Source organism: Lathamus discolor, chromosome Z (assembly GCF_037157495.1).
Source record: "Lathamus discolor isolate bLatDis1 chromosome Z, bLatDis1.hap1, whole genome shotgun sequence".
NCBI classification, from domain to species: domain Eukaryota; kingdom Metazoa; phylum Chordata; class Aves; order Psittaciformes; family Psittacidae; genus Lathamus; species Lathamus discolor.
In genome coordinates this window covers 88,193,606-88,215,688 of record NC_088909.1, presented here as the reverse complement: position 1 = coordinate 88,215,688, position 22,083 = coordinate 88,193,606, and the positions used below count along the sequence as shown (strand labels likewise).

The 22,083-nt window shown below is 40.0% G+C and overlaps 1 protein-coding gene across 1 annotated transcript in view; it reads right to left on the bottom strand.

Moving 5' to 3' along the window:
- Positions 1-3,515: 3,515 nt before the first annotated feature.
- Positions 3,516-22,083, bottom strand: part of LOC136005374 (interleukin-31 receptor subunit alpha-like) — a 31,617-nt gene continuing 13,049 nt past the window's right edge. The window contains exons 8-15 of the mRNA XM_065662789.1: positions 17,740-17,947; positions 15,535-15,693; positions 14,446-14,568; positions 13,756-13,908; positions 11,908-12,051; positions 9,627-9,723; positions 7,230-7,293; positions 3,516-4,499 (exon numbers count right to left, since the gene is read on the bottom strand). Coding sequence (XP_065518861.1) covers positions 4,014-4,499; positions 7,230-7,293; positions 9,627-9,723; positions 11,908-12,051; positions 13,756-13,908; positions 14,446-14,568; positions 15,535-15,693; positions 17,740-17,947 — 1,434 coding nt within the window. The 3' untranslated portion in view covers positions 3,516-4,013. The remainder of the gene's footprint in view (positions 4,500-7,229; positions 7,294-9,626; positions 9,724-11,907; positions 12,052-13,755; positions 13,909-14,445; positions 14,569-15,534; positions 15,694-17,739; positions 17,948-22,083) is intronic.

The following is a 22,083-nucleotide window of genomic DNA, read 5'->3' as shown; positions in this document are numbered from 1 at the left end:
GAAAATCACAGAGCACAAGTCTTACGAGGAGCAGCTGAGAGAACTGAGGTTATTTAGCCTAAAGAAAAGGAGGGTTGGGGGGACCTTATCGCTCCCTGCAATAGAGGGACTGTCATCTCTTCTCCCAAGTGACAAGCAATAGGAAGAGAGGAAATGGCTTCAAGTTGCACCAGGGGAGGTTTCAGTTGGATCTTAGGAAAGATTTCTTTACAGAAAGCGTTGTCAAGCACTGGAACACGCTGCCCGGGGCAGTGGTGGAGTCTCCATCCCTGGAGGTGTTTAAAAGACATGCAGGTGTGATGCTTAGGGACATGATTTAGTGGTGGGCTTGGCAGTGTTGGGTTAATGGTTGGACTTAATGATCTTAAAGGTCTTTTCCAACCTAAATGATTCTATCATTCTATTCTGTGAAGCAGTAAAGGGGTCTCTGTGTATGGGTGATGTGAATGACCTTTTCTAGCATGGCAGGTAGTTTTCAATTTTATTAATGAAACTTGTGCTTCCACAGTAGAAATAAAATAGATATGGGGATGAGATTATTCCATGCTCTCTGTCCAGTCCGTCCCGTCTGTCTGTCCCCGTTCCACACTGCACCCCCCCCCCCGCCCTTTTTCCCCTCCATTGGCATGGATTGATTCGTCTTAGAAGCAGTCTTCTGTAAACAGCGCTCAGAAGTGACTGATATAAGCTGTCCCAGGTTTTATTACCTGCTTTCATACAGATACCATCAGTGCAGTACCAGGACACAGTTAACATCACTCAGGCAGTAGACAAACAGTGCCATCAACAGAGAGAAAAACAGGTAAATGAAGAGCCTGTGACACAGTCAAGAGCTTTCAGACAAGTATCTTCTGTAAATACAGGACTCTAATGAAGTGTTTCACTATTTTACGATTTTTGTGGCAGTAATGGGTTGACTGAGATTGACAGGATGCCCCTGTGCTCTTTGCTTTCAGGTGACAGTCAAGTGCAGATGCCATAGTGCTACAAAGGTGTCTTTTAAGGTTGCCAAAGTACCCCAAAGGCTTAGGATTTTAGGGGATTTGTAGCTATTCTGTAATTATTCTATTTAGTTAATACAGAGTGAAAAAAACCCTCTAGAATATTGTGGTTGTGGCAGTTTCTTACTCCAGGCTGAGTAACTGTTTATCTTGTCTCTGAAACTCTGTGGTAATTTTCAGTGCTGTCTGAATACTGCACTTTAGTCTGATCTTAAGTGTAAAAAAAAAAAAAAAACCCCAAACCCCAGGTCCCCAAGCCCCCACAACAACAACAACAACAACAACAACAGCAACAGAATCCTCATGTCTATATTACATTAAAATATGCAAGAAAATCATCTATGCTGGGTACCAGAAAAAAAAGAAAATCATCTATGCTGGGTACCAGAAAAAATAGGTATGTACTAACTTTGCTTTGTGCATGTTTTTAGAGGCCATATTAGAGACTGTGTATTACATTCCTTTCTTTGTAAATATAAAATGTTTAAACACTGTAACCCTGCAGTACAATACCCCGTGCTATAAATCACTATGCTATGTGCCTCCAGACCTACAGTTAGCTGTCTAAACTTTTACAGTGTCAAAGTTCTCACTATTGCTAACACTGGTTCTGAGCTTCCAGATTTGCCATTTCACTCCTAACAACAATACCAAAGCTAAGAATACTGAAGCTAAGCATCCTACGGAAATCACCTGAACAGTACTACAGCACATGAAATACCTATCTGTAGAGGTAGGCAGGCTTCTGCAGTCTGTATATGCACACATTTCTATAAACTGCCTGAAGAGGCCAGCCAGTTAGACCCTGATTGTTGTGGGTTCCTTACAACTGAACTAAAAATTACCACAGAAGAACTAAACAACAACAACATAAACAAATATCATTCCCCTTCCCCCCACCCTGCAACTGAAGTTAAACACATGAAGAGATTTAAAAGACTGCTCAAACCCTTGAGGTGGTCTGGGGAATGCTCCTGTTACCCCTTCATTTGAGCGGAGGTAACAGGGATAAGTGGTAACAGATAGATTGCTTTGTGGCAAAACAATGCATTTTAACTGCTAAGAAAGAACAAGGCGAACTCCACAGTGAAATGCAGGTTGGTTCCTGCCAGTCCTAACAGACATAGAGTGAATATAAATAAGGGAAGTGAATAGAACAGGTTTTGTTTTGGGGCCTCACTGAATCAGTCAAGCAGGACATACACAATTTCTTTAAGCTTTTTGTAAGATGGCTATTCTATAATTCATACTGCCTAATATGCATGAAAGTATTTGTGTGAATATGAGTTGTCCTTCACTTTTAATGAGAGAATTTTAAGAGATGTCTGTCTAAGGAGCCTCCGGTGCTTACAGTACAGTGGATCAATTTCTTTCTTCACAAAATAATTATAATAAAATGCTCTGTAAACTAGAGACAGCAACAATAAAGTGAGTAATCTACAATAGCTGCCAACCATTAATGCCTACAGAGTTCATGGGTGGGAAGCTCTCCTAAGATGGAAAACCAATTCAGACTCCTTTGCCAGAGATACATGATGGAGTCAAATAAAGAGGATATTAGGGAATACCCTTTTATTCCCTATATCCCAGTGATTTCTCCTCAGTGCAAGCTTTGGAGGGCTGAATAACAACTATCTATTCAGCTCCTGAAGTCTGTTCAACAGATACCATCATTACCTGCACAGTGAAATTGTATCGGCAACTACATCTCGTAACAGAACATGAATGGATTTCTATGCCTGTGTAGATAAACATGGAAGAAACAGCTTTAATTTGAAGCAAGTAAGAACTCCAGCACTAATACAGATACTTATTATCATCCTCATTTACACAGTGCTATTCATCTATGATAAATAAAGGTGTAAAGTTCTAATATATAAAGCATTTAATAGTGCTTTACACAGATGAATAAGCATAATTTTCTATTCCTATACTGGAGGCTTTTCACTCTTTTGGCCAGCTTTGAACAACTGGACAGCTTCTTTTGGGGTGTTAGACACTTTTGCTGGAATTTTTACTGAAGAAATTATCAGATCTGAATATTGGGTCTGAAACTGGTTGTAGTGAGCTCTCCTGATAACATTGTGCCTTTAAATGGCTTCCTGAGTGCCCTGGGACTAAGCACCTAACAAGAGGTACCTCCCTGGAAGGTTTTTCATACAGTTTCCTGGAAGTTTTGCCTGTGTGGAGACAATAGGATTTTCCACAGAATTGACTGCAATGAAATAGCTAATATATAATGAATTTATCTCACCAAGGAATTTTATTGAAGTAGATACTATTGTCACAACTGTCCTACTGTAGTCTTAATTACAGGTTTAAACTAACAATAGTGTGTGTGGCTTTAAACTAACATAGTAAAATACAGTAAATTGCTCTAACTTGCCAACATGTAGAGAGAAAGGTGTGTCCAGCTAATGGGGGAAGGAATATCACAGGATTTACAACAACTAAGGAGACAGTAAACAAGATTAAGGATGTCAGACTTCAAGACAGCAGAGTGGCACTCAACATGGAGCAGAACAGAAGCAAGGACATACCAGCTGCTAACTCAGCAGTGGGACCTTGCAAACATGCACAAGGACTGAGATAATTCAGTAAACACAGTGACGAAGAGTACTGACAACCACCGAAGACCCCCACTCAGCAAGAAAGAGCATGTGTAGTTAGGATGCAAATATTATAATTAGTTCCTGGAAATATCATGAATATGTAAATAACTTCATGAGAAATCTGTAAATATGCATGAATATGCTAAATAAACGGCTGCTGCTGGCAAGTAATGGGTGCGCTCACCTTTGCAAAACGATTCACGTGTGCACCCAGCTCTGCAATGAAGAGTGCTGCTTTCTAAACTCCAAATTGAGTCTTAGAGAGTTCCTCTGACCAATTTTTACAGTAACACTATGTGGTCCTAACGGCTTCATTCAAGCATTACAGGTTTTGGAACTGGATTTTATAGTATGGGAAATTATGTTTTGAAATTTGAAAAAATATGAAGAAATTATGGCTTCAGTTTGAATTGACTTGTCCCATGAGATTTGGTCCAGATGTCAAGAGTGCCAGCTGGTTTTGTTTGATGTAGTCTTGGGGAGCAAACAAACACTCATGCTCAGTTTGTGCTGGCTTACTGCTTAGCTCCATTTTCAGATGAGGATGAGCAGCTCTTGCAGGCAGTTTCACTGTCAGGCTCATCAAGGCTTTTTGGCTGATCTCCATGCTAGTGTAGTCACCCAAGAGTGGTACGGTAATGGAAATGATTCCTTCTTTTTCACTTGTTACTACTTCTTCAGGGATTTCTTCCTGCTTTAGGCTTACGTCTAAGTTATTGCTAGGTTCTTCTGACTGCCCAGTGTTACATTTGCTGTCTTCTCCACCATCTGTAAAGAGGTCTAACTTCAAAGGAGCCTTTGTCTCATGCTCGATGACATAAAGACTGGTGGTAACATTGTCTGACAGGGCCTGAAGCAGTGACCTTGAAACAGGTTTCCAATTAATCTGCAAGACAAAGCAGGGAGAAAGAATAATTTTAGTGTCGTAGAATCATAGAATATTTAGGGTTGGAAAGGACCTTAAGATCATCTAGTTCCAACCCCCCTTCCATGGGCAGGGACACCTCACACTAAACCATGTCACCCAAGGCTCTGTCCAGCCTGGCCTTGAACACCGCCAGGGATGGAGCATTCACAACTTCCTTGGGCAGCCCATCCCAGTGCCTCACCACCCCAACAGTAAAGAACTTCTTCCTTGTATCTAATCTAAACTTCTGCTGTTTAAGTTTGAAACCATTACCCCTTGTCCTATCATTACAGTCCCTGATGAAGAGTCCCTCCCCAAAATCCTCATAGGCCCCAATACTCATATGTCATACTTTCATGAAATGCAATTGTCAATTTACTGAAATAAATAACAAAAAGATAAGAGACAGGCAGCCTGGTCCTACCTATATAATATGCTGACTAATACATTTGATCTCATCTTCATTGATTTTAGAAAATTGAGTGAAAAAAATTGATTTCACTAACTCAGAGGACCATCTTCTCCTCTCCCAAACTCAATAAGCAAAGTTTTTCTTGCTTTCATGTGTGATTGGGATGAAATGTAGTGATGATAAAATGTAGGCTTCATGATGTGCTATTCTGAAAGTTTAACAAATGTGTTACTATAAAAAGGTGGCAGCTTGAATTGTACAGCAGCTGAACGAGCTTTATCTACCAGCTGCTGCTACTGGTTTGTTATTTAGCTTAATGCCATCTTGTGATCCAAGGGTTAAATGGGTACCTTGGGTTACAAGTTTTTGCAAGTTCTACATGATTAAAAGGAGAACAGTTTGTAAGTCTTCCTTTCCACTTTGATCGTTCTGCTGGGTTTGCCCACTTTTGCCAAAAAGTTCCTTAAATTATTGCCAAGCTGGTAAATTCTCTGGTATAATTATTTGCTTTTTTTTCAGCTCTTTTTTTTTTTTTTTTTTTTTTCTCCTCAGCTGTTCTAAATTTGTTAAAACTGCTATGGTTCCTTTGCAAGAAATAAAAGTGTATTGGTTTTAATTTTCTTTCTTTTTACAATTTGTATTCTAACTTGGAAATTAGTATGCTATTCTTTGAATTCTCAGTAATCCCACATAAAATATATCTCTCTTGTAATGGGGTAAGCAGGCACCTCCACATGGTCAGATTTTGCCTTGTTTTAAATAAGGACCTGTGTGATATGTACCTCCATTATCATATTTATTATGAACAGCAGACCAAATCTAAAATGAGCTCTATGTGAGCTTCTGTCTGAAAGAGGCAATGATGGATGAAGAGAAAGCATCATCTTTTAAGAATCTTGTCTAACCATGAAGAACAGGACACTGACAGGGTGGCTGGCTGGCCATCTTGGTCCCTGTAGCTCATTTCCCCGGGCTCTGTGTCTGACTGAATGGAGAGGGTTCCCAATTCTTCCTACTGCTCTGTACTGTGGGATGTTATCATTGCCTTTGATTGCAATAAAGAATGCTCTGGATTTAAAGTACAAATTCTCTTGCCACCTCCCTGGACTACACGCATGTGTCTGTCAAGAGCTGCTACATTGCTCAACTAACCTGATGGGGCTCAGTCTTGAAACAACCTGCAAATAGAATAAATATACAGAATATAATAAGATTTACTCCTTGCCTCCATTTTACAATGCTCATTTGGGGAATACTTTTCTCCACATTTCATGAAGTGTTCATAATATCAGATTACTTCTAGGAAATATACCCAGAATATATCTTTATTGTGCTGTCTCCTCACATAGAACTTCTTCTGCTTTCCACCAAACTCTTACCTGATACCTGTAATTTCTGTTTCTGCTGTGTTATCAACCTTACCATGTTAATCTGCCAGTCTTGGCTAATACAGACTTCATTTTCTTTTATAGTTACTTTGCTTCTGCAGGAGTAGCTTAATGCATTTTAAACAGGTATATTTTGCTTTTGCATTATTTGCTTTTGAGCTACAAGTGCCAAATAAAGTTCTGGCCTGCCAGAAAAATCAAAGAGATTTAGAAGAGAGAAGCAAAAATATAATGGTTGGTGGTCTGAGTCTTGGGAGATAAACTGAAGTGCTTCTTCAGTCCTGAAATTCAGGTACCCTTTCCAAAACACATGTGAAAGCCATGGGCAAGATTTGAAAAAGCTGCTGAACCCTGGTGCCTGTTGACTAGTAGATGGTCCTCAGCCAGCTACCAGCTGACCAGACAAAGCCCCTGGATCGCTCTTTGGGTAGGTAGAGGCTGAGGGGTGAGAAACAGATATCAGAAAACACCATTTACATGGCCTTCATCGGCAGAGTTCTTTGGAATTAGGCTGCAATGTTAATTTGTATTTTGCGTAACTTGTAGTTAATTATCAGTTCTGTTGGTGGAAACTGACTGGATAGAAAACCTGAATTTCTCTCTTTGGATTCCATCTCCACCCGTTCAACTTGACTTTGTTCTTCTATCAACCGTACCTTTCAATACACTCTATCCTGTTCTAAAAAAAGTCTGAGAAGCTTTACTAAATTAAAACCTGCATACAGCCTCTGGCTAAACAACACTAAACCCTCCCCAGTCCTGTATTTCTAGTATTACACTAGCTTCCCAACTGTTGATATTAGACATTTGCTGGGGTGAAGTGTGAAAAGACCAGTAACTAGCATTACTGATTAATCACTAGAAGGATCTCCTTTGTGTATTTTTTCACACCATCAGAAGAGCACTTGCCATATTTTGGAGTGCACTGCTGTTTCTCGGACTTGGTACACTGGGCCAGCATGAAATTTTCAGCCTGTAAAGAAATATTTAAATTTATTTTCAGGTTAATTGACATATCCTGTTCATTTAAATTAACTGCCATTTATACGTAACATTTTATTGGTATTTTCATGATCATAAAACCAAGATGTTCTATGATGACTATTAAGCATAATGCCAGTTAAAAACAGAAGGCCAAGCTTGGTCTACACCGAATGCTGAGTTAGTGAAAATTAGAATCTTTGTTTAAAGACAAAGGAGCTGTGACAGGAGCTGTTAATGTCTCTTTCTATACATTTAATCATTGTATTTTCCTAATTTTCTATCATTTCCACAAAACCTCCATCTTTCTTGAGGACTTTGGGACACCCAGGAAGATGCTTGTTTTAGTAAGTATTTGTTCCTGGGCTTCTACTTAGAAGCTTACTTTCCCTCCAAGAAAGAGCAAGCAAGCTATTGCTGTTCTTATTTTTGGTGCAGCGACACTGGTGGCCTTGAAGAAGGTCTCCCTGGTAGCTTCAGACCAGAACGGGGTACATTACAGCTCCTGCTCTTTCCTCATCATTTTGAGTTCGGCTTTTTCTGGGAAGGGGTTTCTAAGGTAGAGCTGAGTTTTTCAATAGAGGTGTTCAAATGAATTTCAGCTGGCTGAAAGGTCTTCCATCAGAACCCTTTTCTTCATGCTTCTTCCTTGCATTGAAGGACTCAGAAAGAAAACTGGCAACAAGCTGCTATGTTCTCCAGCCTCCTTGGTCCCCTTCTGTCATGGGTACTACCTTAGGCACTGTCATCCGTGTGCCTTCCCAAGCAGACAGGCTGCAATGGTGACCTGACTATTATTCCCACTGCCCTGGGATGCTGGTGCTGGCCCCAGTCTGGCAGGGTCTAGCTGTGATTTCCCTATGGAGGGGCAACAGAGGGGTGTGATGGGAATTTCAGAAGGAGTTTCTGCTGAGTTGTCTGGTCCCATTGGCACCAGTTTGCCCCTGGCTGCTCATGCCTGGCTTCTGTGGGAGTAGAATAAGATAATCTCTTGGCATTTGTGAGGTGATTTCCCTGTCAGTAGCTGCTCTCAGAGTACCCCCCTTGGAGTTTTGCGCAATGACTCATGTCCATGGGCAAAATACTCAACACAGCTGTGAGAGGCTGTGGGAGGCTGTGTAGCCCATCAGCCTGCCTTGGTGTTGGTTTCAGTGTTGTCTGGTTTTCAAATCAAACCTAGATTTCATTAGCTGAAATGTACTTTGCCTCTGTTTAGCCTGTGGTTTGAGGTGAAGCCTGAGGTTGTAGAGTTACTGGTTCTCTGATCTAGGTGAAAACTTCTGTGTAAGTCTCAGAAGCTGTTCTCAAAGACACTGGATCAGATGTAAAGCAACTTAAAGTCAAATCTGAAAAGGCAGTGCACAGGAGTCTTAATGTGGAGTGCAGCCTGTTTCCCAATGGCAAGGGCAGGAGTTTAGCCTGATGCATAAGCTGAAATGAGCTATGTCTTGCCATACGGCTTTCAAGCTCTGTTTTGTGCCATCTGTCTGTTCTGTCCTTCAGCAGCTGTGTTTTCAGCTTCTGAGGCTGGTGCTTTATAAAAAGTAGAAAAATGGAGTGTAGTATTCTAGGACACCAAAACAATCATATGAATAGCTGCATGAAACTAGGCTTATCAGAAAATGAACATTAGAACCCATTACTATGCAAACCACTTTTCTTATATGCCCCTAATATTGCACCTCAGATTAATTTGAGAGGGTGGTGGTGGGGTGGTGGTGGTGGTGATGTACTCTATTGCTACAGAGAACAATTTCTCCTAAAATAAGAGAACCTCATCCATACCTTACTACGGATGAGGCACCCTAGTTACTCTCTTTTCTTCCTACTCATCCATCTATTACTCCTCCTCATTATGTGCTTATATGCATAATTCATACAGTTGACATCCAAATGTGTTTGCAGGAAACTGCTTAGATAGCAGCATCAGTTTGTGTATGCCACACAATGGAATTTATTTTTGTATTTCAATATAAGAGAGGATTATCAGTTGGGAATGAAAGTGCAAAAAAATTGAATGCATGCTTTTTCCATATATATAACCCATTTCCCACTGTGAAGAATGGTTCTTGCTCTTTTCAAGGGTGTTTGAGAGAGGAGGTAGTCAGATAACTGTATTAAAAGTGAAAGATTATTGATTTTGAGAAACTGATCAGCTTATAGTGGTTCGCAATTGCTCTTACTTTGTAAATGCAAGGTGTGGCTTTTGTGTTGTGTGCTTTCTAACTTGCATTGCTTTTAATGACAAAAAGGGCCCAGTGCTATGAAACTCAGGGTTAAACAAACTGGAAGTGCTGCTAACAACTTCAGTCAATATTCCCTTACCTTTTAAGCACCAGAGAACAAGTGAGAGGTGCAAAAACCAGAATGAATATTGTGCTGAAGCAAAGGCCAGTCACAAAACCTTCAAATTCTCCTTTATCTGGTGGGAAATGGAGAGATTGAATCAGCTTTATGGTATCAAGTATAGAAAGACTATTTGCCTACCCAAGAGAATATTTCAAACAGAAGTCAAACCTTACACATGTTCTGGGATGCCTGTAAGTGAAACCTAGTTAAAACAAGACCCGGGTTTTCTGGGGGGTCTGAGGCTTTCAGGTTTGTATTTTTAAATACCTAGATTTATGTGCTGAATTATTAACCCCACCATTCACAGATAAACATGTTACAAAACCTGAAGTATTCCTAATCCCCATGCTATTAGGTGAGCTCTACGTTGTTTAACATCTCAGGACCCTAATGCAGGCCTGACTTCATAAGAAATTAGTTGAGTGAAAGTGTTTTTTAATCTCTTTCAGGTTTTAGTAGCAGGGCTTGGTTTTTTTGGTGAGATCCTACCTGGTCCTGTTAATAAGAATATGGTTTGTGTAGCTGGTAGGTGCCACACTTTCCCTATTGGGTACATTGAGACAATTTTATCTGCAGTCAGCTATTTGTCAATCCTTGCTGCAAACCTACATCTCCTTTTGCCTGTGTTAATAACTGCTTGAGATAACTTCTCATCACACCCCTGCTTTCTGTGAGCAGGGAGAGCAGTGCTGCTCACACAGGAGCCAAAGCAGCCTGTTGTCTGAAGAGTGGGTTGATTTGAGGCGTTCTTTACAGATAGCTAAATCAAAAGGCTCAGAATAACTCCAGGAAAGTGTGGTCAGCATGCAATTGTGTTGCAGATACTGACAAGCCATATTTGCAAAAAGGTCACTTGCTTTTTCTTTTCCTTTCCACCTACCAACAAAACTTCTTTTTTTTTTTTTTTTTAATCAGCTACTTAATTTTGCTTTAAAAGGTACTTGAAAACCTGCAAATTGCTTTGTTGCTGAAAACGCTTTTATGAGAAAGAAACCTGAGGTTGATTTAATGGATTACGTAACACATGAAATGTTGGGGAGGGGGAAAATACTAAATGTAATGCTTAAATTCAGTGTAATTACTTGAATTTTCAAAATGTTGCATTAAGTTAACCCTGCATTTTTGTAACTTCCTTGAAAGATTCAAACCTATCCTCTGTATGTTCAATATCCTATTCTATATGTTCAATGGAATACACGGAATAAAGTCCTGCAGAAAAGCTGCAGTGGAGACACTTTAATTTCTTGTGCTGATGGGAGAAAGGATTGGGGTGGGGGGCAGAAACCCTTTTTGATTCCAAGGAATATTTTTAATTTATTTTACTTTTCTTTCTGCTTCACATGTTTGACTATTCAGCTGTTTGTATTTACACCTCCATCACCTAATACAAAAAAGCTGTAGCCATTCGCATACTTCTGTCTCTGAATTTCACAGGTTACTTTTCCTGTGCCTGATACCATCTTAGCTTGTTCTTTTATTTTCTTTTTTTGTTTAGAAAGCTCCAATTGAAGGAAGCTGTGGTAAAACCAAAAAAAGTCTACTGCAATGTCAGATTTAGTTAAACCGATAAGGTGCTAGAAGTGTCTGAGAAGCCATGTTTAGGCAACCCTATATGATTGCAAATTATGAGACTTTGTAAGTGTAAGTGTATTGATCTCAGCCTATCCAGGCACCCTTGAAAAACAAAACTTTTGCCAGCAAACTGTAGGACTTGTTTCATAAAATGTACTTCAATTATTAAAACACAGGATACTTTGATTAGCTGTCACCCACAATAGGAGCAATTGAAAAAGACTTCTATTTTTTAATGGTTAATGGCTTAGGGAACTGGAAACCAATTTTACATGATTGCTCAGGGGTTTGCCAAGAGCAAAGACTAGTGACCCCCCTCAGTCACAAGCAGAATATTTAAAATGCTGAAATCTATGACAGGAGTCAGTAATAAATAAAGGTATGTACATATAGCTAGCATAAAAAGGTCAGAAAACATTTCAGAGATGAGGAGATCTAGCTAAGTCTTTCCCGTATGTTAGATAGTGAAGTACAGGCAGAGTTGTTCTGTGATGCATAGTTTACCTGTCACAAAGGAACAACTTCGTGTGTTTGCATCAGTAACTAAGGTCTGAATAATAAATCCCCTGCATGAGCACTTTGTTACTCCCTGAAAAGTAGGAAAGGGTAGAGAATAATGGCATATATAGTGCATAATGCAAGGATTGATGCTGGGTACCACAGATGCATAGAGCTTCCACAGTACCGTATTTTGGAGTGCTGAAAGGTTGTGAATGAGTCGGAGGTCCTTCACCCGCATTAGTGAATCCTGAAATCTGCACACGGTAGCTGGTTTTTTCCTTCAATCTGGTAAGATGGTAGCTTGTGGTAGAAGAATTGAGAGTAACAACTGAAAAGCAAGAGGGGATGGGGAAGATGGTTAGATGAACTCTGATGGTTGAGTCTGTATCAGTGCAGCTGACAAGGGAAAAGGCAAAATTTCTGTGCCCTAATCTATATCTGGAGGAAGCCACACCTTGCAGATGTTCTTTGAATGGGTACAAGATTTCCCAAAAGTACTTATGTATGTTTTAAATCCGGAGGTAAAATGCATCAGCTTTTAACACACTAAGGATGTTCAGGTGGTGAAAGCAGAAGGCTGTGTATACTGCATGACAGGAAAACACACCTAACAACCTGAACAGTGGTTTTCATGTTGCCTGTAACAGTTGACATAAGGACTAAACCCTATCACATGCTTTACTTTCACTCCAGTAGTCAATAGTTGTTCACCTTAATTAATACAAGTGCTATTATTATTCAGTACAGAAACAGGTCTGTGCATTCTGCTTCTCCTACTTTGTAGGGCTTTCAGCTCAATGTTTGTCTTCTGATGTTGCAGTGCCCTTTCCCCTAGCCAGAATAATCAACCAATGATGCTGTAGTACACTGTAGGGCAGAATTACTTTTTCAATTTTGCCACTGTGAATTTAAGATCTTCATAGAGGTGGAAAGGGTGCTTCAGCCTTGTAGGCTTCCTTTCCCCAAATTCTCTGATAAAATGATTCTTTCTGCCTGGGAAACATAGAGATCAAGTGCCATGTCAGAGAACCACAGAGATATTAGGTTGGAAGAGACCTCTGCAGATTAGGGCAAAATAACCAAACCTCATAATTAAATCCAGTCCTGGACACTACCCTTCTGTCTCCTCTTACTCTTTCTTACAGGTATTCAGGTGGAATAGGGCCCCCTGAAGATGGTGCTTACTTGAAGATTTTGTCACTTTTTGTGCCCTCTAAAGGCTTAGGCCAACATGAATTACAGAATGCTTGCTGTTCTTCGCCAGGTCTCTGGTGCTATTTGTCTCCTATAGCATGCCTTCAATTGTATTTGAAAGTCAGTATGTGCAAAGTCAATGTATCATTATTTATAGCAAGAAGACTTTCCACTGAAGACCAGAAGTAAAATATTTATCAAAAGGAGTATGGGGATTTTTCTTTTTTTTATTTCTTTTTTAACTCAAGTGCTTTAAGCTCACAACTATTAATTTATTTCAGTGTGTAGAAGTTCCATCATTTGTAGGCAAACACAAAAGCTATCTATTTAAGACAAAATTTCTAAAAATGAAATAAATAATAGTGCCTTTGAAAACAGGTAAGAAATACAAACTGTATTCGCTTCTAATTGAGTTCAAAAAAGAAGTGTATAATTTCTCAAGTCCTACAGAAAATCAGAGTTGAGCTTGTCTGAGTTACAATGAAACATAAAAGTTTTGTGACCGAAGACTTAACAGCTCAGAAATACTGACAGCATGTATCTTCCTTTCAGTGTTACTAAGGAATTCTTCAGTAGAAGAATTAGAATTTAGAACTGAAATTTTTTAGGAAATATTTTCTTATCAATATTTAATACAAGATGACACCTAAAAGACTCTAAGTACTCAGAGGACCATCCTGAACATTAAAACTATGACCAATAACTGACCTTTGAGAGGGCTCAATTCCCACAGAAATGTAAGGAACTCAGTACTGTGCCACAACAACACTTAATTGTTTGTATGAATCTTTTCTGTCATGACTGAGCTGCTGCTTTGTTCTGAGCAGCGGTGACTTACCCGGAGACTTTTTCCTAGATGTGTCTGTGTAGCTGACCCTGTATCCCTGCAGAAAGCCCAGGCAGTCTTCAGCAGCTATTTGGGTCCACTTCACAAGTGCAGAATGCTTTGTGATATTCAGGATTGTCACATTAGCAGGACCTGTCCTAGGAACTTAAAAATCAGGTAAGAATTTAAGCTCTACACCAATACTTATGCAATAAACATACAAGACTAAAACCTAGCTGCTTCCTTGGCAGCCTGATCCTAGTTGTCATAAATCTAACATCAGGGTGAAAGATAAAGGAGAGATCTTAGAGAGTAAAACCCCTCATCTTAAGTAATACCAAAGTAGGTAGAAACTGTAACTGTCTCATTACTCCAACAGCCACAGCCGTTATAATTTCAACTTGAAATATCAGACACTTCCAAATTGGGATTGGAAAATCTGACTTTGGACACAATTACTAACTCTGAGACACTGTTTCTGTTATTTTGGTAATGTCTTACGTAATGATAATATTTCTGTGGACCTGTCAGTAAGGAACAACATTCAGGTCATTCACTGCCGGAGCATAACTGCTAGAACCAAAGGCAATGCTAACTGGACAATGCTGTTAAGCTGCCTGGAAGAGAAATTTTATGTAAATTGCTGCAGATAGGAAACAAGAAGAAATATGAGAGATGAGGTCATACAAAGGGGAGGAATACCTCCTTCAACTGAGTAAAAGTGGGTCACTCCAAAAGTCTTTTCATGTCCTGTGAAACTTTCACACTGACACACATCAGATGCATGAACCATTATTTTGTACAACTTAAACGGCTGAAAATTGTCTGGAAAACAAATAAAGGTACATCAGAGTTCATTGAAAAGTTAGAAATTACAAAGAAGGGCAGGAGAGACAAAAACTGTGTAGCTTTTCTGTATAGTCCTTACTTTCTGAGATTCAAAACGTAGTATAGGTTTATGGTGTTTTACACTGACTACCAAATATGTGCATCCTTCTTTATTGTCTCTAGACAGTTACCACAAACATTTCAAAAGCAGGATGAGATATAACTTTTCTTTTAAAGGGTGCCAGACCTATTTGCAGTCTCTCTCTAAAAGACTTGAACTCCTAAAGGAGAAGAAAGGAACTAAAACGGCTGTTGATATCTTAGTGCAAGGACTGGTATTTCGCACTCAGCCATCATATTTAAAAGCAAGCAGAACAACTAGATGTCATGTGGCAGCGTGGATGTTGCGGAAGTACCAAGGAAAACAGTGCATTCATTTGTAGAACTCTGAAGCTGAATATTCTTTACTGTACATAAAAGCCAGTCCTGCATGGCCTTTGCAAGTGTCACCTCCATGATTTTAATCAAGATTTCTGATGATTGCCATGTAAATGATCCTTGGCTGCAGCTCATCATGCCTGCCTTGGTCAGCAGAATACTGGAGTTGAGATCTTAGGTTTTCAGAAGGACAGCCATTGGGGTAAAAAAGTTATCTAAGAGAGACTAAAGAGCAGTTCATAGTTAAAGTTAAGCTTACCTAGACACAAGAGAAATATTTTATTTTTGCTTTTAAAGCCAGTAGTGTTTAGGTCTCCCTGGGACGTGGGCAAGGAGGGATATCATACCAGCAACAGCAGTTTACATTTCTTGCCCAGCTGTGACCAGAAGAATCCTACTAAAACTTTTGCATTTTGTCTGCCTTGGTGTTACTAAGAATTGGCTGATCTCAGTACTGGACAGAGATAAGGGTTGCACTTATCCGTATCTTCAGTTTGCTCTTAAAAATGGGGTGGTTGCTGTTACCTAGTGTGAAATTTCCGGTAGCTGTAGTTACTATTTTCATGCGCATATCTTCTTTACCCGTGCCCCAGTCAACCACAAAACATTTTGGATTGTATTCTGGAGTCCAGGTAACAACCGCGCTAGTTCCCTGGTGTTTGACGTGGATTTGGCCAGGCATGTCTGTAAACAAATATGCCATTAGAGATCAATAAACAGGAAAGCAGGTTTCTCTTCTCTTGACTGCTTTCTCTCTTTTGCTTTTTTTCAAAGATTATTCAATACGTAGTTATCACTGCAGCTGATGTAGTAAGTTTTACATGATTATGTCAGTAAAGGAAACTCAGCATCTAGTACTCTGCAATGGTGTCTGGGAATCCAGTGTTAGCTGCTGGTCATGAGCTTTAATTTCCCAAATTTGGAAAAGGAGAAATGGCTGTTCCAAGCCTTAGGAAAAGGAAGCCTGACGTTGCTAAATAACCTCCTGTGAGCCACTATTAACTGCTATACATAGACATAAGGCAACTGTGAGGTAGAGTGTGGAGGGGGAGAAGGGGCTAATTGTGGATTTTAGCCATATAATTTTATATTCCATATACTTCGCATTTTCTGCAAGGATGTTAAACATTTTGACATTTTGAAAGACAGAGTATTTAAATAATAGTAAAGGCCTTCTGACTGAAACTAAGGGCACAGAACAACCTGTCATTTTGGAGTAAGAAGTGGATCTTGTGACAGACTAGATCATCTTCTGTCTGAAAACCAGTATAATAAAGTCAAATTAAAGAAAATATCTGTACTAGCTGAAAAGTTGTGCATGGTGAGAAGGAATGCACTTAATACAAGTATCTTCTGTTAACTCATGATAGATACAGCAAACCTGCATATAAGTACAACCAAGTCTGAAACGCGTATCTAAGAAGAGTCATGAAGAACGGGCTGAGAGGTTCAGTAAACAAGTAGCCGTCAATCGAAAAATGGCTTGAGGTGGAAGTATATATTTCATCAGAAGGGAGTGAAAGCAGCCAAACACAGGGCATAACCAAATTGTTATGTCTTTGCAGGGCAAGGAGAGCAGAATGAGGGGGATGTGTTAGAAAACCATGGAATCATAGAATGGTTTGTGTTGGAAGGGACCTTGAAGATCATCTCATTCTAACACTCTGGCCACAGTTGCTCAAACCGGGTTGCTCAAAGCCAATCCGACCTGGCCTTGTACGCTTCCAGGGATGGGGCGGCCACATGTCATTATAGCTAGTCTTAATCTCCCCTCTTCTATTTTCAAACCATTATCCCCTGTCCTACTAAAAAGTCTGTCCCTACCACTAACTGACCTAGAGAAGCTTCTTTTGTTGCCCTTGATGTTCCTGACCAGATTATTCTGTCAGGGCTTTAGCTTCACTCACATGATCCCTGGCTTCTCAGACAATTTTCCTGTATTCCTCCCAGGCTACCTGTCCTTGCTTCCAGCCTCTATAGGTTTCCTTTTTGTGTGAGTTTGTCCAGGAACTCCTTATTTCTGGGAAAATCAATGACTTGCAGCTGTCTGGAGACCAACAAAGGCACTTGCACACTTACACATGCTATAGGTTAATTTAAGAAAAAAAAATAATAAATCTTACTTTGGAAGAGAGAGGTTTTCTTTTATTGCAATAGCTGTACATCAAGATTATAATAAATGAAACTAGCTTATATTATAAGCAAAACGATGTTAAATTGTTTTCTTGTTTAAATGAAAAAAAAAACCTGTGTCTTTAGGCATCATAATAGCTTACATCTTCATTGGAATATGACATGTACATTCTCCCTATTGCCCCCACCATGTACCAGCAGGGCTAATACTGAAATAAAGGACAGTAGCAGGTCTTTAATAGTTACTTAACTTAAAAACATTAGATTTGCACATCATTCTTCAAACTTTGTTTAAACTGCTGGCATCTACTTAACTTTGATGACCCTCCTTTTGATAGGTAGATCTAGCACATAGCTATTTCTCTGGCTTGAGAAAATGGGAAGTGATGAACAAAATGTTAAATTACTTAGTCTGTTTGTTAACTTCTATTGAAATTGTTTCCTAAGAAACAGCACTGACTCTTGCTATGCAAAAATATCAGCCTAAAAATATTCAAGCAAATACTTAACCGTGTCCCAAAGACTGACAAAAAGTATATTACAGATTGCTCATAAAACTTCCCCACTGCTCTAATGAATGAATGATGAAGTAAGTACCTGTTGCACAGAAGTCTGGGACGATGTAGATGGCTTGTGGAGATTCTCCTGCTTGATTATAGGCAGAAATATTAACTCTGTAATAAGCCATAGAAATGTTTACAAGAACTTTTCTGTCCTTTAGAAAGATGCGATTTGGTGAATCACTGCAGTTGGGTATTCTTTCCACATTAATGTAATATCCAAGGATATTCTCACTTTGTGTTACCTAGTAAGAGAAAAAAGATTATTATTCTATAAATATTATTATGTTCTGTGCAGAAAAATCAAGAGGAATTAAATTGTAAAACCTAATTGTCACCTTTAATGTGGGGGATAAAATCATACTGTTTTAATTAGGTTATTAGGAATCAATGAAGCAAAGCATTTCCTTAAAATTAAGAGCAGACTTAAATTTAGGGGATTTAAGCATGGTATTAAGTGTTTTGCTTAATTGAGATCTTAGTTATGTGTATCCAAGTAGTAATAACAGCAGTAAAGCAGCAGTAACATTCTCTACATTTGAGTGGAACTTACCCCTCATAATTAGGAACTTGAAAGTTAATGAGAGGTGTTAAATTACAATTCATGCCTCTGGGAATCTTCATCTACTAGGCTTTGTTAGGCATCTGGTCTCTTTGAAGATAAATGCTAGTAATTACACTGCAACTTTAGAACACGTTGTGTATTCACTGATTCACATTTTTAGGTGGCGATGGTTCACATGTTATTTTACTGTACTAATCTTCATGACAGATTGGAAAATGAGTGCATAGAATAGAAATTGCTGTGATCTAGATAGAAGCTGGACTTCATACATGAAGGCCTGTGAATTCCTCAAGGAATATTTCTGATATCAAGATTGTCTGTTATTTCTTGGTACAAAATTAATAGCGTGAAGATACTGCAAAGCCGAGAAATTGGGTTATGTTAATGCAATTCATAGAATCTTAGAATAGTTTGGGTTGGAAAGGACCTCAAGATCATCTAGTTCCAACCCCCCTGCCATGGGCAGGGACACCTCACACTAAACCATCCCACACAAGGCTTCATCCAACCTGGCCTTGAACACTGCCAGAGACGGAGCACTCACAACCTCCTTGGGAAACCCATTCCAGTGCCTCACCACCCTAACAGGAAAGAATTTCCTCCTTATATCCAATCAGAACTTCCCCTGTTTAAGTTTTAACCCGTTACCCCTTGTCCTTTCACTACAGTCCCTAATGAAGAGTCCCTCCCCAGCATCCCCATAGGCCCCCTTCAGATACTGGAAGGCTGCTATGAGGTCTCCATGCAGCCTTCTCTTCTCCAGGCTGAACAGCCCCAACTTTCTCAGCCTGTCTTCATACGGGAGGTGCTCCAGTCCCCTGATCATCCTCGTGGCCCTCCTCTGGACTTGTTCCAGCAGTTCCATGTCCTTTTTATGTTGAGGACACCAGAACTGCACACAATACTCCAGGTGAGGTCTCACAAGAGCAGAGTAGAGGGGCAGGATCACCTCCTTCGACCTGCTGGTCACGCTCCTTTTGATGCAGCCCAGGATACGGTTGGCTTTCTGGGCTGCGAGCACACACTGCAGCTGGCTCATGTTCATTTTCTCATCAGCCAACACCCCCAAGTCCTTCTCTGCAGGGCCGCTCTGAATCTCTTCTTTGCCCAGTCTGTAGCTGTGCCTGGGATTACTCCGACCCAGGTGTAGGACCTTGCACTTGTCATGGTTAAACTTCATGAGGTTGGCATCAGCCCACCTCACAAGCGTGTCAAGGTCCCTCTGGATGGCATCCCTTCCCTCCAGCGTATCAACCAAACCACACAGCTTGGTGTCATCAGCAGACTTGCTGAGGGTGCACTCAATCCCACTGTCCATGTCACCAACAAAGATGTTGAACAAGACCAGTCCCAACACCGATCCCTGAGGGACACCACTCGTTACTGGTCTCCAGCTGGACATCGAGCCATTGACCACAACTCTGCATGCGGCCATCCAGCCAGTTCTTTATCCACCGAGTGGTCCACCTATCAAATTGATATCTCTCCAATTTAGAGACAAGGATGTTGTGTGGGACAGTGTCAAACGCTTTGCACAAGTCCGGGTAGATGACATCAGCTACTTTACCCTTGTCCATCAGTTCTGTAGCCCCATCACAGAAGGCCACCAAATTGGTGAGGCAGGATTTCCCCTTAGTGAAGCCATACTGGCTGTCACCAAGCACCTTGTTGTTTTTCATGTGCCTTAGCATGCCTTCCAGGAGAATCTGCTCCAAGATTTTGCCAAGCACAGAGGTGAGACTGATTGGTCTGTAATTCCCCGGGTCTTCCATTTTCCCCTTCTTGAAAATGAGGGTTATATTTCCCTTTTTCCTGTTGTCTGGAACTTCACCTGACTGCCATGATTTTTCAAATACGATGGCCAGTGGCTTAGCAACTCCATTCGCCAGCTCCTTCAGGACCCGTGAATGGATTTCATCAGGTCCCATGGACTTGTGTACGTTCAGGTTCTTAAGATGGTCTCGAACCAGATCCTCTCGTACAGTGGGCCCAAGGTCTTCATTCTCACAGTCCCTGCGTCTACCTTCCAAGACTTGGGTGGTGCAGTCAGAGCCTTTGGGCCTTAGCCTTCCTAACCTTGTCCCCAGCTTCCTGGACAACATCCATGTTCTCTACCCAGGCCACCTGTCCAAATTATTGGATGCTTTTGGAGTAACATAAACAGGGTGACAATTTAAAAGCAGAAACACCTGTGTTGAGAGGAGTTTCTGATAAAGTTGGAGGTTCTTTAAATGGAAACATGTTTTTCCCAGGATAGAGGGAAGAATTAGTGCCTTTATTTGAAGCTCTGGTAAAGCTATTGGGAGAAGAGTGTTATGGTTCTCTCATCAGGCTTTGAAACTGGAAAATGTTTCTGTGTAGGAGAAATAATTCCCAGGATATGTGAAATTATGAGGTCTATTGCACAAGAAGAAACTAGTAGAATTTAGCTTTCTTAGTTTAGCAAATTGAGACCAGAAAAAGTTAGCACTGCTCTATATTGTGCAGTCCTGCAGGAGGTCCCGTGTTATATGCAGCCATGAAAGCAATACATGTTGTCTAGTCAGGTGTTTAGAGCTGAAGCCAGCATCCTGTGCCTGTTGATCCAAACTATGTGGAGGCTGTTACCTGAATATTAGCAAAAACAGAAGAGCGATGGCTAGCTGAAATATCTCTAAGCTGTTTTATTTGCTTCAGACCAGCTTAAACAAGTATGGCAGCAGAGCTGAGGATTTTCCATCTACATTTAACATGCTAATTATTGAGTTCACTCCTTCCCTCTGCTCCTTTGATGTTTGTTGAAGCCATCTGGGTTTGAACCCTACTTTGTATAATAGACTAGTATAAGTATTATCTTGAATGAAGATCCTAGCCCTGTTTCTATATTTAATATTGCTTTTTTTTTTTTTTTTTTTAACTAAAGCATTTAGATGGAGAATAATTTATTCTCTTAACTTGACATTTAAATTGGCATGTACAGTCTATTGCTTGGTCACAAAATGAATAATTTAGTGTGCAGCTTTGCCTTTTTATCAGTAGATAAGAGAAAAAGGGGATCTTTTATGCTTATCAGAAGATGTCTATTTCCTCTGCTGCCTTTTCTTTCCATTGAGAAAAGTGCACAGGGTAACTACAGAACTTTCCAATTCTGATATTTTAAAACTCTGCCAGAGTCTGTCCTTTCAGTCAGGGATTTTCCCTATGTCAAACCTGGAGTTTGTAGACACTCCTTCTCTCAGAATTTAGATAACATCAATTAATTTCCATGCAAACGCCTCTAGTACACCTTGTTCACTGAAATTGCCTGTGTACCCATTGACTGTATATTCAAGGCTGTCAGTTGCTCATTTCTTACCAAGAGAACTTCAGCCGGTAAAGCTGTTGTAGTCGGTCAGCTGATAACAACTCCTGCTGCAGAAAAGGGCATGCCTCTGATGTGTAGGTTTGAACTTTAAATGTCATTATGGGAAACATGCAGTTTGAAGCTGCTCTTATAAGCCAGAGGCTCTTTTTCCATCTCTATCATAATGTATTTGTACTTCTGAATTAGTAAATTAGTAGATTGACAAAACTTTTCTAAAAGATTTTGGTCTCTTGAGAACATGGATGTTCCTTATGAAATGTGAAACACAAGGTATGACACTTGTATGCGTTAAAGACTTAGGCTCTTTCTAGGAAAAGTGTCAAACTTGAGGCACACCTATTTTTAATGCAAGCTGGGAATAATCTTTATTCTAGTCAATGATTTTGAGCACAGAGATTGCTGGTTTAATAATTTGTCAAGATTGTAAATTGGTGTGTTCTTTCCTTGCTAATTTCTAGCACCTAAAACACCAC